The 18,098-nt window shown below is 34.2% G+C and overlaps 1 protein-coding gene across 6 annotated transcripts in view; it reads right to left on the reverse strand.

Annotated features, from left to right (window-relative positions):
- Positions 1–18,098, reverse strand: part of rn (rotund) — a 150,202-nt gene that overhangs the window by 91,882 nt on the left and 40,222 nt on the right. For all 6 annotated transcript variants that reach the window (XM_053763039.1, XM_053763040.2, XM_053763038.2 and 3 more), the window contains one exon: positions 17,613–17,740. In XM_053763039.1, coding sequence (XP_053619014.1) covers positions 17,613–17,740 — 128 coding nt within the window. The remainder of the gene's footprint in view (positions 1–17,612; positions 17,741–18,098) is intronic.

Here is an 18,098-nt window from a genome sequence, read left to right on the forward strand (position 1 = left end):
TACAATTTTAAAATAGAATAACATTTATTTACTTCAGACATATAGCGCATATAGTGTTAGTAATACAATATACTTAAAATTTTATTGTCAAAATTTCAGTTACAAAAAAATCGAGAGGACTCAAGAAGATTAACGTCTCCACGTATGTTCTGTTCCCAAGAAAAACCCCGCGACACGAGTATTTTTCTTGAAGCCTGCATGTGTGTGTGTAGATATACGTGTACGTGTGCGTGTATGCGTGTGTGCTCTCTCGGGTAGTAAAATATTATGCTGTCGGTTCTTGAAATAACATTGTATAGATAATCAATAACGTGCTTGGTTTATGTTCAATCTTGAAATTTTCAGGGCATTGGTTAGTTAAACTTGCGTTATAACTTCCTTAGGAATCAGATTTGAACAGGAATATTTTTCTCAAGCGTGTTGCTCTCACCCTTGAACAGTAAGAGTATCATATTCCATACCTTTCCTTATCTTATGTTACAGTTAAGTATTAGTATTTTAATACATGTGAAAATCTATTTATCTATGATCTACGATATATCTATGAACCGATTTTGATGAAATTTGATTTGACATAAAGTCCTGGGCAAAAAGACAAAGTATATGCTACTTTTTTCGAAATTTTCAAAAATCCCTCATAGACCAGTAATATGGCTAAAAGTTTGTATATGAATGATCATGATCGACGCACCCGATACATTTCGCTGTGGGCAAAGTTGTGGGAAACAGCTAGTTTTCATGTAAGTCGAATAATAAAGAAGCTGGAATGGAAACAGTTAGTTTGGAACGTCACATCCTGACTGTGAGTTCATTTATCACCCGCCACGACGAAAACAATATCTAACATACAACATTCTCGTGTCACAGTTCTAGTTACCATACACCATCGAAACGGCTGGACCGATTTTGATTACATACAAACGCGATGACGACGATAATGAGAAAGTTTTTGAAATTAATAATGAGATGAAAAAAATCTGGAATCGAGCGGGAAAACTGCAAGAGCAGCGACTGTCCCGGATAGACAGGGGCGCGGTTTCAATTCCCGCTCGATTACAGAAGTTTTACATCATTATTATTTTCAAAAAGAAGTTAATAGCATGTGTACAACAAATCCAAATGTATGTATAACAAATCAAATTTAAATGAGAAAGTTAACTATTTTTTATACCACCGGTAATAATGCGTATTATGGATCTGGACCCTGGGCTCCGACGCACATTAGCAGCGTCAGCAACCGAGAAAACACTCTAATAAAAGAGAGAGAGATATATGTCACAAGTATTTGGATTAGAATTCACCATCAAAACTACAGAGTTATTTAATATTGTTCGCTCAACGCTAGTAGTTTGTATCTTTGAGAATTTGAGTTCCAAAAGTGGTTAGGCGATTGGGATCGCGAGATAATCAGACAAAAAGACAATACATTATACTACAGGGTTTATTTAATAGAAATATTTTTTACTATATTAGAGTTCTTTTAAAACGACGATTTACAGGGTTAGACAATAGATACCTGATAATATATTTTATTCTAAGACATTTTTAATGAATACACGTTGTCTACTGTCCTAAATTTATGATTCAAGTCACAGTTTACAACAAAGCAGTACTATTCCTTTTTGAAGTCGGTTAAAAGTTATAACACAGTCCGCGTTCACCAATAAACAAATATGCGACACTGCACATTTGTTAGACGAATGCTTTTTGGCGCCAACTCGTCTGTTCTTTATTTGTCACTATTTTTAATACATTATGCGTGGTTAGCATCGTGGAGCCGTACACCTAAATAATAATACTGATGTCAGAATTTATTAGTCGCCTAAAGGTCTCTGATATCTCTGAAAACATTGTCATTATCACATCAATTGTTTCTATTAATGTTCCTTCGAATTATCACAAAAACAAAATTACGTCATCTACCCTACTTCGGCCGCGAAGTCTGTCAAAAGCTGGAAGCAAATAAAATTGTGACTTCACCCAAATTGTTAGTGAAGATATCGTCGAGTCATATTGATCGGGCGAAGCCGGAGGCGTCGCTCTGTATGTGACGGTGACTGATGTCCCTTCGGGGATGTGGCTCCTGTTTAATGATAGATAGGGGCTGCAGATAAGACAGAAACGATTTGCGGAATGATACTTTAGATTTACGTAGTTAGTTGAAAAAATTGAAATAAACATTAATAAATTATAGATAGATTAATTAAATATTAATATATCATTAATATTACTAGGATTTACTTACTTTTTTTAAAATAATATACATTATTTTAAGTAAAAAAAAGTTTATCAAGACAATTCAACTAATTTGAACGAATTTTGCGAGTAAAAGTTTTACCAGGGTTCAGTACCTCGGAAGAGTTTATAACGGAACTCTTATATGATCACTGCATTATCTGTCTGTCTCTCCGTCTGTCTGAACTGTTCTAACTACATATATACAATCTCTGTTAGCTGTCAACAAATCAAGTTACAATATCAAAAGATATGACCATTTACGTCACACAATTTGCGATTTTTAGATTTCTATTCTTCTCCTAAAACCAAAATCCGAATCCTAGTTACAAGAGTTTTACAACGCATACAGTAAACTGTAAAAAGTACACAACAAAAAAATAATACCAATTACGTGAAACCCAACACTTACACAAAACATGAAACTTTATTACACAAAATACAAATTGTAGGTTATACGCCAAAAGCGTAAAACGTTGGGGGTCATACAGAGAATTCTATGTGGATGTTAAATATAAAAATTAAGTAATAAATATTACTTCACATATACAAATCTTACTAATTTTTAATAAGATCTCGGCTTAACATCAGAGCGCGCTATAAAAATATTTCGTCTCGGTCTCGGTCACATCCCATTACTGTCGCTCACTATCAGATACTATCACGTCACTATCCGGTGACGTTGACAGAGCCTAGACAGATTACTGGGGATAACCGCACACGGCTTTAAAGTATTATGGGATTAGGTCTAAAGCCCTATGTTAGTGAGTATTTGGGTCGAGAATTTTGGTAGAATAGGATAAATACATAGGACCACTCAATATTTGTGTATCTCTAATATCACTTAAAGTAGATGTCCTTCGAGGCTATCAAGGGACACAGCCTAGGCAGCTGATAGGTTACAATAGCATTCCCTGCGAGGGTAGACGGTAGGCAGGCGGCCGGTAGTAAAATCACAGCCGAATCTCAAGTCATTAAGATTTGCATAAGTGTTGAAAACCATTTTGGAAATATTATGATAATTTTTTCTTCCAAAATAAAAGTAATCATATATTCTATTATTATTTGTTTAACTAAAGCCTCATACACAAGCGTCTGCAAAATTAAAAGGTACATCCGCCTCTATAAACAGTTGTGCACACTGAAACGAATTAACGAGATGAGTTTGTCCTCCGAAGTCGGTCTGTCCGCGCCCTAAGATGGATGGTGCGTTAAGCCGAAAGCGGGCTAGCTGCGACGAATATAGTAGAGAGTTGGCTATTTTTTTTTTAATAATGAATATATAGGAAAAACTACCCAAGGCGGTTTTTACGGTATTTATGGTTATAGGTATTATATGGTTCAGTGGCATTTGTATTACCATCCTAGGGATGATATCCACACGGCGACCGACTGTCCCATACTAAGGCACTGCATGTTGGTTCCATAGGATGCCGAATATAAACTATATAAAGTATTTTATTTTTTTATTGAATTGAAATTATATTTTTACTAACATAGATCGTAAGTTAAGTACTAACACATTATGGGCAGAATTTATTATAATTAGGTTTTATATTTTACGAGTATATTATTACCCGAATTATGATTATTTATTTATACTGCATCCACCCATCAAAATTCATCACATATCACTTGTACTTTTTAATATATAGATTTATAGGATCACTCGTGTCTGTCCATCCGTCTGTCAGAGCCAATTTGTTTCGAATCTACTAGACCAAATAAGTTGAAATTTGGTAAGATAGTGTGATTCTATGACCCAAACGCAGATTTTTTTCAAAGAAGGGTAATTTTCGCGGGGGTAAATTAGGAAATTAAAAAAGTTTTATATATTGTATCACATACCGAATTAAATGGCCCGTTATGAGGATCTTAAATATAGTTTTGTTATTATTGTAAAATAAACAGTTTCAATGTTCTTTATAAAAAAAGATGAAAATTGACCATTCCCCTGATCATTTATCCCCTGATCTACGACACTAAAATAAAATAAGCCTAAAAATTTTACTTTGGCGTTGTACGGAACACTCTTCACGCGCGTTCAACTCGTACTTGACCAATTTTTTTTTTCATATTCTGACTTCGAGGCGTGCTTAATCTGTGTTATTTATTTTTATAAAATTACTTGTAATATATACCACACGTGCACAGCAGTTTGTCATGCGGTAATAGTGCACTCACTTTTACAGCATGACAACATCTGTGCATAATGCATATTGTAAATTATTACTAAATAGGGATATAAAGCTCGTTATTTGAGAATTCCAAAGGCTATATATAGATATAGCCTTACCCGAATTATGATTATTTATTTATACTGCATCCACCCATCAAAATTCATCACATATCACTTGTACATTTTAATATATAGATTTATAGGATCACTCGTGTCTGTCCGTCCGTCTGTCAGAGCCAATTTGTTTCGAATCTACTAGACCAAATAAGTTGAAATTTGGTAAGATAGTGTGATTCTATGACCCAAACACAGTTTTTTTTTTCAAAGAAGGGTAATTTTCGCGGGGGTAAATTAGGAAATTGATAGGAAAAGTCTAGACTTTTCCTATCAAGTAACTCATAATGATTTGCAAATTGCTCGAACCATTTTACAGCCAAAGAGACATGTGAAGTATTTTAATTCTTTAGGTACAACATGTTTATATCATAAACATCAATCACAAAATATATAAAAAAAAATATTGCGGTTACTCGAGTTGTTTCATACAACTCAACTCAACCGCCATTTTTTTTTCTGTGACCAAAACTGGACCAAGATTAAACTGTCACGCAATAACTACTTGATTTTCCATGAGATCAACGCAATAGAACTCTGCAGGACTCTGACAGACAGAGATGTCAATGTAAGTTGTTGAGAGGTTCAATATTTAGCGTATGTTATTAAAAATAAGCACATAATTTTGAAAATTTCAACCAATGGCGTGTGAAATTTTCAAAATTAAACTTACAAACATAACTTACAAAATTAACAAACAAAATTCATTCAATCTAACTGAAGATAAAAATCTACCATCCACACACACTAAAAAGAAAAAAATACAATGCATCTACACAAGACACATAAAATTAGTGGGGACAAAAGGAAAAACGAATTCGTCTTAGCAGAGCCGCACGCTGCCGGGGTAATTATTGGGTAGCATTTTCTGAGCAATTGATTACTCATTGTTTGTGTTACACTACACGCTAATGATGTATTCCCCTTATTTTTCCTTTTTTCCTGCTCTAGAAAATGCTCACTCTTAGTGCTGTTTGACAAATATACTTGAGCGAGTTTAAATTAGGTACCATTCAGTTTTAAATGTCAAAGAATTTCAATTAGTTTTCATTAGTTTTTTTTATTCACAATAAAAATTATTGTGAAGAAAAAACTTATATATTTAGACTTTCCATACTAAACATTTATGAGGTCAATACTTATTCAGAGTTATTTGTATGGAATAGAAGTTTGTGATTTTTTTGTTTATATTGATACTACTAGCTGCGCCCCGGGGCTTCGCTACCGTGGGTAATTCGAGATAAAAATTACCCTATGTGTTATTCCAGATTATATTCTACCCGTGTATCAAATTTCAAAACAATCGGTCCAGTAGATTTTGCGTGAAAGAGTAAACAACATACATATACATATTTCTCGTAAACTTTCGCATGTATAATATTATTACGATTACGACATAGAAAATCAAAGTGAAAAATTGGCTTATGTTAAAAAAATGAGACTTAATTTTTTTATAAGTTGGCCAAGTAAGTAGCTGACGTACTTACAATGTAACAACAGACTCAACTTATACGTCCGTTGACTGTTCGAGCATCATTAATAAAAAAAAACACACACACACAAATAAATGCATCTAGTAAATCATTTAAATGTCCTTTGATATCTCCAAAACTTGGGTGTTAAGACGATGACAAAGTACATAAAAAAAATATATAAAAGAAGTAAAAAAAAAATCGTAGCGGTTAACGCAACTCGAGGTAACCCTTCCGTAAGGTAAAGTTGAAAATGATGTTGTATTCGAGGATCTAAACGGTAGTAAAATGCAACTGTTTATTGTTTATAGTTGGATTATTACGTTTTGATCCGTTTTAAATTTTCCAACTTACAAAGACGTGTGAAATGGAGATGAAAAAGTTGGAAATCCTGTCCTGAATGCCGAATGGCTGAGGAAGACACCGGGATAAATACTGATCTCATACTGGCTTTTTAAATACGAGCCTAACTTTTGTAGCAGCAGCTTTGGATGACGATATAGAGCAAATATCCAAATGAAAAGAAAAAAAAATATCTAAAATTTATCTCCCACGCGATAAACCAATCAACTGTTATTGTGTATGGAAATTTGAAAAGTATATATTTTGTGACACTTGTATATATTGTAATCACTTGTATATTTACACAAAATGTATTTTTCAGTAAAAGCAATTATAGTTTAAGTTACAACGTTTTATATAGGACTGAGATTCTTTTTATGGCAATGAATTTATTCTTATTGTTATTTGTCATTATAATTTTTATATACCAAATGTACTGTGCGTATTGTAATGCCTGATTTAAAAGCTGTTTTAAGTCCTTATAAAAGAATCTATGCCTTTATAAAGGCTTTATTTCATTGTTGCTTATCAAAAATATAAAATCTATGTTACTATTTAGTACCTATAAATCTTTGTATACTATAAAATACGTTTTAGAAATCAAATCCATAATAATTTTACTATAAATTGAATACCTCACACATGCTCCATTCACATAACGTTTTAATAAATAATATGTTAGGCTAATTGGCTGTATAGTGAAAAGCCCGGAAGGAAGTATCAAAACCAAATAGTCCTGCTACACAAGATCTCACCCCTTCACAAATAATTCTTAAAGATTTCAACCCCGAAATTTATAACCCCTATAATAAGAGCATCGTGGTGCATGCATTGTGCGTGACATCATAATATTGTATTGACAGATAATTTATCTGGCGATGTATCTTAACCAGGGGTTAATGAAAGGGTAAGAATGTGTAGGATTCTGTGAAATTTACGATACGTTGAAAAAAACATAATTATTTTTTAAGGCTCCGTAGTTCCGTACCTCGGGTACGTGATTCATCATTATCATATTCAGTATAAAACAAAGTAGATTTCCGCTGTCTGTGCCTATGTATGCTTAGATCTTCAAAACTATGCAACGGATTTTAATGCGTTTATTAAATGAGTTTCACATAAACATAGTGTGATTCTGAGGAAGGTCTTGGTGTATAATTTATTATGTTTTACCCGAGCAAAGCCAGGCCGAGTCGCTAGTAAGATATATTTTACAGGGAAACATAGATTATTTTCTAATAAAATTTTAATTGATCGAATCGTTAAAATTCACTGAAATTAATTGACCTGAACGTACACACAAATTATTAGAATAACACTATCAATTATAATTTTATGTCATAATAATTAATTAAAATAATGAAAAATTATTCTATTATTTAAAAATAGAAATAAAATATGAGAGGACAATATTATATGACAGAAAATCATTAGTATTAATAATAATAAGCACTGACAGTAATATGTCAGAATTAAGTATTTGTTAACTATAATTTCGTTTTATAATTTTAATTCCCTAGCTGAAAAAAGTGACATTTAAGTTTTGAAAATAAGCAATATATAGGTAAGTAATTCCAAACTAAGGGCATATGTCAAAAAAAAGGGTTCTGTATCAAATTAATTTTTTGCATAATTTAACAGATACCTACTTATAATTTAAAATTATAAATGGATACTATATCGCCGTCGTCGTGCGGTAAAGTTCCCAGAAGGCTGGCGACTTTTCCTCTTTGTGTGGCCAAACTCAAACGTTGGCCAAAATAGTCACCAGCCTTTGGGTCCCCAGAGACATCGACCAGGTGGTGCGGAAATTTCTTTGTAAAGCGTTTTCGCATCCGCACTCCAAGGTCCCAGGGTCTCTACAGCAAAAGGCGTAAATACATATGGCTCTCCCAGAGATGCATATTTACGCCTTTTGCCGGTCTCCGCCGCTAACGCAGCCGCACCAGCCTTACAGGCAGTCGTTGCTACGTGGGATGGAGAGCTACTGTATCCACGCACGTCGCATCCCACACCAACGACCGCCCATTCCTCTACAACTTTTTAAATATTTTCCATCATTTGTATAAGATCTCTCTTCTCGACAAAATGTTATTTTCAAAGTTATTGGAAATGATCGGAGAGCCGTGTATTTGATGTAAATTTTCAACTTGATATATCTAAAGAAGGTTCGTACGAGGGCGTGTTTTCCTTTTGAGGTACGGAACCCTAAAAATAGTGCAATACGAAAATAATCGATAGTATAGATATTTGTGTCCAAAGTTTGGACCAGATCAATAAAACAGCATAGAATAAAACCTATTGACATCGACAATTATACGTGTTGTAAAAAGTTGGTGTTTATGGCGCCAACGCGGGCATATAAAACTTTGTCTGAATTGATCACTGGGGATTTTTAGACTGTATTCTTGATGCAATCACGGGCAGGACTTTGTAGTCCCTACACTGTGGCTGAATTTTGTATAATATATTGTAATATGTCCGGAATTCACGAAATAAAACTATCGATGTTTTATAGTGATGTTTATTTAATATCGTGAACTACGATTGAAAGTAAACGCCACTTAAAAATGTAATGAAGATAAGAGTGAGTTGCACCAGTCAACTTTCACGTTAACTTTAACCTGCGCGCCGCCGTTGTTTAGACTACGAAATGGCGTACATTGCGAATTTTTTGGGCAGGTTTTTTGTTATTTGTACGCGTTTTCGTAGCTTTAAATTGGCTAACTTCACACAGCGAATTCTATAATTAATATATATTTTTAAAATGCTTCACAAAACACAATTACTAAAACAAAACTAGGATGATCACAATTCACAATAAACAAGGAAATTAGCCTCGCGCGAGGGTGTCCACGATTAATCCGCCAAATTAGACGGATCCGAAGCAAAATCGATTAGGGCGGCCAAATTCACGGGCATTCGCAGAGACGCAAGATAAACACACCAGAATTTTTTTCGCCACTGCGAAGACATTAAGCAAGGATGCCTGTGGGGTGACCATGCGATGGGACTTTTAGATATTATTCTATTCACAATTGTTAAATTCGATAAAGTATGTCAAATATTTTAGGATTTGTACATTTATTTCATTACTAATCATTTATTGATAACATAAACTATATTAGAGTTATTTTTCAACAACAAATTTAAAATTGAACTGATGAAGTTTTAGACAGACATCTTAAAGCCAAGAACAACGTTGTGCTGCTTCTATGTACTTCGCTGTTTTCGATAGGTGTTGATACTGACGTGGATTGACATATGTCGAATCTCCATACATAATTTCCGTTGTTGTTAACGGTAGTCCAAACAACATAGCACGACTAAGCAATAAGGCGGCGCTGTTACAGGAACATTTTGTCCCTGACAGCTGATAGTGTGGTCACCCCACGTTGGATGTCATTAGACTCGGAGGGCGTCATTACTGCGATGAGTAGACGTCCATTAATCTTGGGACCGGTCTCCGTGCTGTCAAAATTGTGGCCACTGTCGTGTGTGCCTTTGTTTTCTATTGTCGATGGAAATTGGTGGAAATATACCATAGCCTATACGCTATTTACTTAATGTGAAGGTGGTTTGGTGGACTAGGTACGCGATATGCGTCTGAAAACCCAAGTTCTGATGTACTCTATCTGAATTTATTTCACGTGTTTTTAGTTTCCTTCAGGGCTGTGACGCTGTGAAGCCCAGGATACAGTATTAAAGGTAAACCTCAAAATGTTTAAGAATCGGCTGTGCCACTATGTATGCTTACAAAGAAATGTTCATTGCTTGATTGTGATTTTAGAACCAGCCCACTCTTTGGGATTATTATTGTTACTTATCAACATCAAGGCTACGTGTCCAGTCGCCTCGTATGGCATATTTTAGGGCGGAAACACACACCACAAAGGTTCGAATGTAGCGTAGTGATATACTATGAAAACTGTGCGCGAAGTGCGGGTTAGCATTTCACTTCTTACCATCGAATCGATTCGAAACCAGACACAGCGAACCAATCACATTACGCCATTGTGACACAACGACAACCACCCAGTAATGTCATTGGTTCGCTGCATCTCACTAATCGATTCAATGGTGAGAATGAAGTGAACGAGTGCTAACCCGCACTAACCTTTCTGAACTTTTCAATTAGTCGCAAAACTCTTACAAGTTGTTCTCACTGAGACATAGTGCATAGATTAAAAATGTTTAGGATTATGCCTACCGGTAAAAATATGATTATTTGTGATTGGAGATAATGTAAATATTATTTTCTGTGTAGTTACATTTTAAAGATTTTTTTTTTATAATCAAAGAAAGTGTACAAACTTTACTTATTCAAAAAAAAATAATACAATCCTTACACAAATGTTTTCCAGTCCTATAATATATTACAAATGCTTTAATTTATTGCCTCAAGCGCAGATCAAACCACAGGGGCGTGAATATGCATAAAATACACTGCACCTGGTATCTAAGACAATTACAACACATCTAAAATGATCCAGCAAAATCATAGATAAAAGAAATGAGCAATATCATGCGTAAAATCTTCCAGACGTTTAAAATTTATATTTTTTACTAAATCGAATTTCAAGCTGTACATTGACGATTTTACTAAGACAACATTACTAAAGCTACATTATAACGTAGCAATGTATTGTAAATTTAGTTCTATTATCGCGCACAGTTGTTACGAAACTGGGGTGAATTAGACAAAAGAATTTTTTCCCTCCGGTATTTTTTGACGAATGATGATATTAAAATTTCACATGCATAATTGATTTTGACGTATAGTAATTAGAATGTTATAGACAGACAGATCCTTTTGTGTGATTAGATGCAGTTGGCTGATTGGTAATAAATCCTTCACTGTGAGAAGCTATTTGGGAATTTATCTTATTCATTGTAATAGATTAATTGGTTGGTTCATGATTTATTTACTTACGCGGAAATAATAAGATTTTCAGAATAACATCGTTTTAATGGCTCAATCTGATGTTTAAGAATAATTGACGTAATTTCATGGGAACTTACGACAATGGCTTATATAACGAGTTATTTCGATATCATTATATAACACGTTTGTGGATTCCATTACTAGACTTATGAGAGCAATTATGTACTGAATGCGATTGATTTACAGTAATTATGATATTGGATCGATGAAGAAAAATTGCTAAACTCGTGAAAAGATTCTTAAATATAAAAATTCAAATTCAAATCATTTATTCAGAAATTAGATCTTCACAGGCACTTTTTCTCGTCAATTTTTATATTTATAGTAATAACTAGAGAAATATCTCACAAGCTACAAACTACTGGCATATATTAGTTTGGATTATGAAAAGAAACTCAACACTATGATATTCTATAAGCTAGTCGTTGTATAGTAATATGTATATCCAGTGATATGTATATTAAAAAAAAAACTGTAATCGAATGACTAACATGTTTGTTATTCACTCGGTTAAAAATTTCGAATTTCGAAAATCAGAATCCCTTGATTCTGATATTCGAAATTGGAAATTTTGAACCGAGTGAATAGGGAGGGGAGCATAAATAAGACGATTTTTTCAATTCCCATGGGAACGAACTAAAAGAAGATCTTTACGTATTACGAAATCATGGCTAGTATACGTCATAGTCCCAGAGCTGTCTATTTCTATTCTATGATTTTTTTTTCATATTCAAACATATGTTTTTAAGCATTAAAAAGGTTGTTTTCTTGTCCCGCTTATAAAATTACAATAATATTAAACTACAATATTTTTTTTATATTTTGGCAATAAACGATATTCTATTCTAAATTGTAGATTGTTCAAAAATAAAACCTAACGAATTTTTACGCGATTTTAATATCAATGTCGAAATGTTTAGGTGGAATGCACACCCGCGCAGTGCGGAGTCACTATTATAAATGCAAAAAAGTTAATTATAGGAATTTTAATGCACCATTCGATAAAATAACGGCTTCTTTCCTGACTCCTGGCATTTAAAACTCATCGTATTTAACGATGAAATTAAACGACTATAACTTTACTCTGTCCAGACACCTGTAAAAATACCCATATTTCTTAATCTCCCCATTAAACTCTGTCAATGGAGCCCAGTGTTTCACACTACGAAAAAAACTAGGAAAAAAAAAAGGTCTACAATACCACATTGATGTATCAAATAACAATAAAAATAAAAGATTTTTGAGTTACGAGAAAAAAATAGCCAATATACACATAGTAGGGCCGACTAACGATATTTTGATGAGTCGAGATCTTCCATACAATAATGAAATAATAAAAGACAAAAAACTGTTATGAGACTACTGTATGGTGTAGGGTGGCGAAGTTCTTTGATAAAAGAAGCCAAGTGGGACGCGCGAAGCGAGGGTTCCGCACATAATATTTTATTAGATGTAGGTAACTACATATTAAAGGACTTCGGATCTTCTTTCTTTGCAGGTGTGGTGATTGTTAACACTGGCGTCAGATTTGCCTAAATGCATTTGACATGACTTTTATTACCTATCGAGCAAGTAATCGTAAGGTTCGGATTATTTCTTATTGTTTTGTTTCCTTGAACTCTAGATCAACGGAAAGTATTTTATATAGTTATGATTATGGGTGTCGAAATATGAAGCATAATCGGGAGTCACTTTTTCTCTTGTCTCGGATTTACAAAGTTGTATCTTACGAAGCTGTCTTAATCTTATGATAAAGAAAATCTTATGATAAGCGGATATTTGACTTCAGTTTTACTTTTTAACTCAATGAATTTCTAAGAAATTGAATGTAGGCAAACCAAAGTAATATGTACAACACACTAAAGATAAGTGGAGCGTTTTTCTTTTTGTAGAAACGAACCCTAAAAACTGCCAAGGCCAAGCAAAGCGTCGTTTGATCTTATGCAATTTATTTTCGCCGGCTTTGTGATTTCTTGATTATTTTGGCGCCAAATTTATCGATATTTTGTATTAAGTAAAAAGGGCAATAATTACTTCTAGTGTTAAATTGTAATTTGTCTTGGTTTTATTGAATTCAATGTGAATATTTTTATAGATGCTGACCGAAGCTTCGCGTCAGTCTAAGTTTTGTTATTAACTACCTATATATATTCCGTTTATTCAGTTTCTTTATTTGTATTGGAATATATAAGATGAGTAAGTTTTCTATTTATTAGACACATTTTATCGCACCACAATGCTATCTCTGTTTGGTCTTATGTTTGGCTGGTATCGTGTTAAGTCCACCATTTATATATATATTTCTATTTTGGTTGGGTTTTTATGAATAAAGTTTAAAAAATATATACGTATATTCCAAATTTCACCAAAATCGGTCCAGCGTGGACTATGGTGCGTCGGATTCGACATTGGCAGCGTGACAGAAAGATAAATTTGATTTATTGATAGACATAAAATATGGTTTATGAAATCTCATACAGAAAATAATCGAATGTAAGATTAATATTTAAATAAGATTTAAATAATAATTCGAGTATATACATAAATAAATATATTAGGACAAATCACACAGATTGAGCTAGTCCCAAAGTAAGTTCGAGACTTGTGTTATGGATAACAGATAAACATCCAAGATTCCCATCATGACCCGACCGGGGATCGAACCCAGGACCTCTCGGTTCAGAGGCAAGCACTTTACCACTGCACCACCAAAGTCGTCAAGGGTTAAGAATGGAAGTCTTACGTAGTTTTTGAATGTTTGGTTAATGATATACTTTTGAATATAATAATATATTTTTTTTAATTCGTAAAAATAGTGAAAATATAATATTAGTTCCGCAACTGAACCCTAAATAGTATTATGATTTGGGCATTTAACAGAATTACTAAGTCTATAACCAATTATCGCGTATAGCCAGCCAGTGAGAGTACTTTCGTACTTTGCGTGTTTTAGTAAAACGTTGCGATGAACCACGTAGACTTAAAACATTCTATCCTGGACATGCTAGAAACATACTAGTGGCCAATTCCGGCTTCGCTTAGCTAAAATTTCCTTAGAAATCACGCTATGTATTGGTGAAGATCGCATGAAAATCCGTGCACTCGTTTTTGAGTTTATCGCAGACAGAGACGCGGCAGAGGACTGTAATTTATATAAAGACCCCCATAATTATTTTTCATTAATACTACAGAACAGAGATATAAGTACATAAAGGTTTTGTACGTATATCTCTGCTCTCTACATAAAGGTACATTATCCAAGATTGCTATATGCTATATTTTATCTCAAAATTCCCACGGGAGCGAAGCCCCGGCTAGTTATATATATAGATATTATATGGGGGTCAACTTATGGATCAGTTTTGTACTACATCTCATACTGCAGAATATAATATCGTTGAGATAGTATCCCATAACTAACGAGTCTCGAACCTACCTTAACATTCACGCAATCTTTGTGATTTGTCCCTATATATTTATTTGTTTATTTTTATAATTTTATCAAGAATCAGACATACCATGTCTGTAATTAACATTAAAATGTAACCAAAATCAATTTTACGAATACAAAAAAAAAAATAAGAATTTCCATTAAGCTAATCTAACGTAATTTAAATGTCTATGACGACGTTAAAACCGATATCGCTGGCCAAACGCGATTATGTTAGAAACTGTTTTAGTACGCCACGAGCCGTGAAAACACAGGTTTTTTTTTGTTACCCAGAGGCGCCTTGCGGTATTGTGTTTTCTTATGATTTTCTGAGAAATCAAGCGAAGATAATTATTATCATTTTGTAAGTGCAAATAAGTATCATGTCGCTTGATATTTTGTGTATTAATTTACACATTACTACGGGACTAGCCAGTCGCGACTTCGCTCGGATATCACACAATCTATAATTAAAAATCACATGAAAATCCGTGCAGTAGTTTTTGAGTTCATCGCAAACAAACAGACAGACAAACGCAGGAGAGGACTTTGTTAAATAATATGTAAGGATAAGGATGTGTGTGAAAGAAACGAATCTTATTTTCATTTTTCCTTTTTTTTTTGGTTAGAGACAAAGTTGTCTATTATTGAATTAATGAAGAATATTGAACTTATTTAATAAGTAGAAGACTTTTTTAAGAATAAGTATTATTTAGATTTATTAAATAAAGAAAAAAACCTTACTGTGTCTAACAAAAAATTGGTACCTACGTTCCCACAAAATCTCAATTTTAATAAAATATGATATTTTAATAACGGCATTAGTTACCTCAACATGTTTGAAATGTTCCCAGAGTATTTATGCAAAAATATTACCAACGTAACAATACTAAACTGTTTAAATATAACGGAATTATAGGAAATAATTAATCAAACGCATCGCACTAATATCTTGAAGTATCTTAGTGTTTTTCTAATCCATCACTTTTATTTGCTCTATTAAAAAAAACACGGCAAAAGCAACTTTATTATTTTCACAAATAAATCACAAAGTTCTGTGTCAACAATAAAAATGCGTATTTTTTTAAATATAAACTTTAAATCTAAGTGAATAAGGTTTAGTATTGAATGAGCAAGGAATAAGACTGTCAAAAAAATTTGCATACTTTTGCAACGCCACGGGTGACGATTTAGAAGTGTCCCAGGGTAGTTAGGGTATTAAGAATTTGATTCAATTGAAGGGTTGAGGGACATAACAGGGTATAAGCGGTAATGATGCGTCGTGAATCGCTAATCTGGTTTTGTCTATTTGGTATACAATCAATGTGCGATGCGCGATCTATTTTTTATAGGTCTATGTCCCTGTATGCAAATTTCGTGAGAAAAAATACGTGTGTAAGATTTTTCTGAATTCCTTCTTCTTTTTGAGTCGTTATAGCTATTTTTTGCTGTATCGTTAGCCTTGTAGAGGTCCTTCAAGGTACAAGAAGTGGGACAGGGCACAACATCAGGTGAACCACAGATGCAGAGAAGCCCCACCCCACCCGGTTCGCTAAACATCTCCCAACACCAGCCCAGAGTCTGTTTAAGGACTTCCTCAGATTGCCAAGGGGAGTTTGTCACCCGGTGGAAGTTTCTCAGAGCGAGATCAGGATGAAAGTGGGGATATCTGTTTCCAGAGTGCCAGTCAAACTGATCAGTTTTTCTGACTGACAAAATAGGAGTATTAGTGAGATGTATAAACTTTAAAAATATCGAGCTGGCTTTGGAATAGCTTTTTTATCTATATGAGCAACTGTGTATCATATTTCTAAATATTAATTCTTAATAGAAGTATATTAATTATTATTTTTAGTTGCTATTGCCGTTTCTATTTCATAGAACCAAAAAATATTTATTCCTAACAGCTTTCCGTTTGTCGTTTTGCATTTAATAAAAAAATGACTGCACTCCGGGAGTGCCGGCAGAAGTGAAAACTTGAATATTAACGTTGTGTATTTTTGACGTCTTACGAATTTTCCATCAGGTCACGTGTCTTAAGGCTTAAGTTTAACATTTTTACACCCATCACAAAAAGTGCGCAAATCCGCTAAAGAAGTTTTCACTTTTTAAAAAATCTGCGAAACACAAACTTGCACAGTCAAAGACTAAAGTCACAGATAACAAAACTCAACAATTCACACTTAACTGAACCGTTTTTGTGCTTGGACCTGCATTTAATTGGCTAAATACAACTGTTACCAACCATGCAAATGTACAATTAAAATGTGCAATACGACTTCTGTTTTTGTTTTTGACAGTTATTTTGTTGATGTATTGAACTAATTATATAACTATTAAGTTGAAACAGTTCGCCAAACTTCAGGCTGATTCAGTATACATTGCTGGTTTTCATTGCGGTAAGTAAAAGCTCTCACACTAACTACGCAATGTTTAAGCATTCGCGTCGGGATGACATGTGTCTGAGTTAGGGGATAGTGTGGAGCCCAGTTTACAATCACAGCTAATTTGGCGTGTAGTTATCTAGTTAGGGGTGGGTTGCCTCAGTCAACTTTGACGTTGAGTTTTAATCCTGAGGCTTTTGCTACCAGTCAATCAATTTTTTTATAATTTAATCTAGAGTAATGGGCGGGTCACGTCTGCCCCATGGATGGACATACAGATTGACCTCATGGATTCCAACTGACGGATACAGGAAAAAAGGAAGGCCTAGGACGAGATGGTGGGACGACATCAAAAAGTTCGACAAAGAACGACAAGAGAACAAAAAGGATAGGAATGCGTGGAGGTAGTTAGGGGAGGCTTTTGCCCAGCAGTGGGACTCAAACAGCTAATATAAAAATATATCTAGAATATAAGATTAATGTGTAATAAATAATTAAATAAGGTACTCACGTCTACACCACCGTTGTTCCAGGGTGGCAGGGCGTAGTGGGAGGGGTCGTGATGCCCCCCTCCCATGTGCTCCGCCATGACTGACATCCAGTGCACCAGGCCCTGCGCGCCCCCGCCACCTGACGTGCCTGATGGAGAAACAAGAGAGGCGACATGAGGATCAGTAATTTCGTGTGACACAGAGACAGTAATGATGAAGGGTTGTTGAGAGTTCTCTGGACTGGACCCAGTTAGAGGAGAGCTGCGTGAGTGGCAACCATTATGGTTTTCATATACAGCGTGTTACAAAATAATTATGTGGATATTTGAAGGACCTAGGATTAATTGCTTAATACAGGTGTTAAATGCGCACGTATCTTTCAATGTTTCGAGTCTTGTTACAATGACTCTACACAGGATCTACAAAGGTAACCTGTTCTACCACTTTGTTAATGTATTTTGTGACAAGATCTAAACAAATCTAAAAGCAAAATAAAAAGAAATCTA

This window comes from Plodia interpunctella, chromosome 23 (assembly GCF_027563975.2).
Source record: "Plodia interpunctella isolate USDA-ARS_2022_Savannah chromosome 23, ilPloInte3.2, whole genome shotgun sequence".
Classification (NCBI taxonomy): Eukaryota; Metazoa; Arthropoda; class Insecta; order Lepidoptera; family Pyralidae; genus Plodia; species Plodia interpunctella.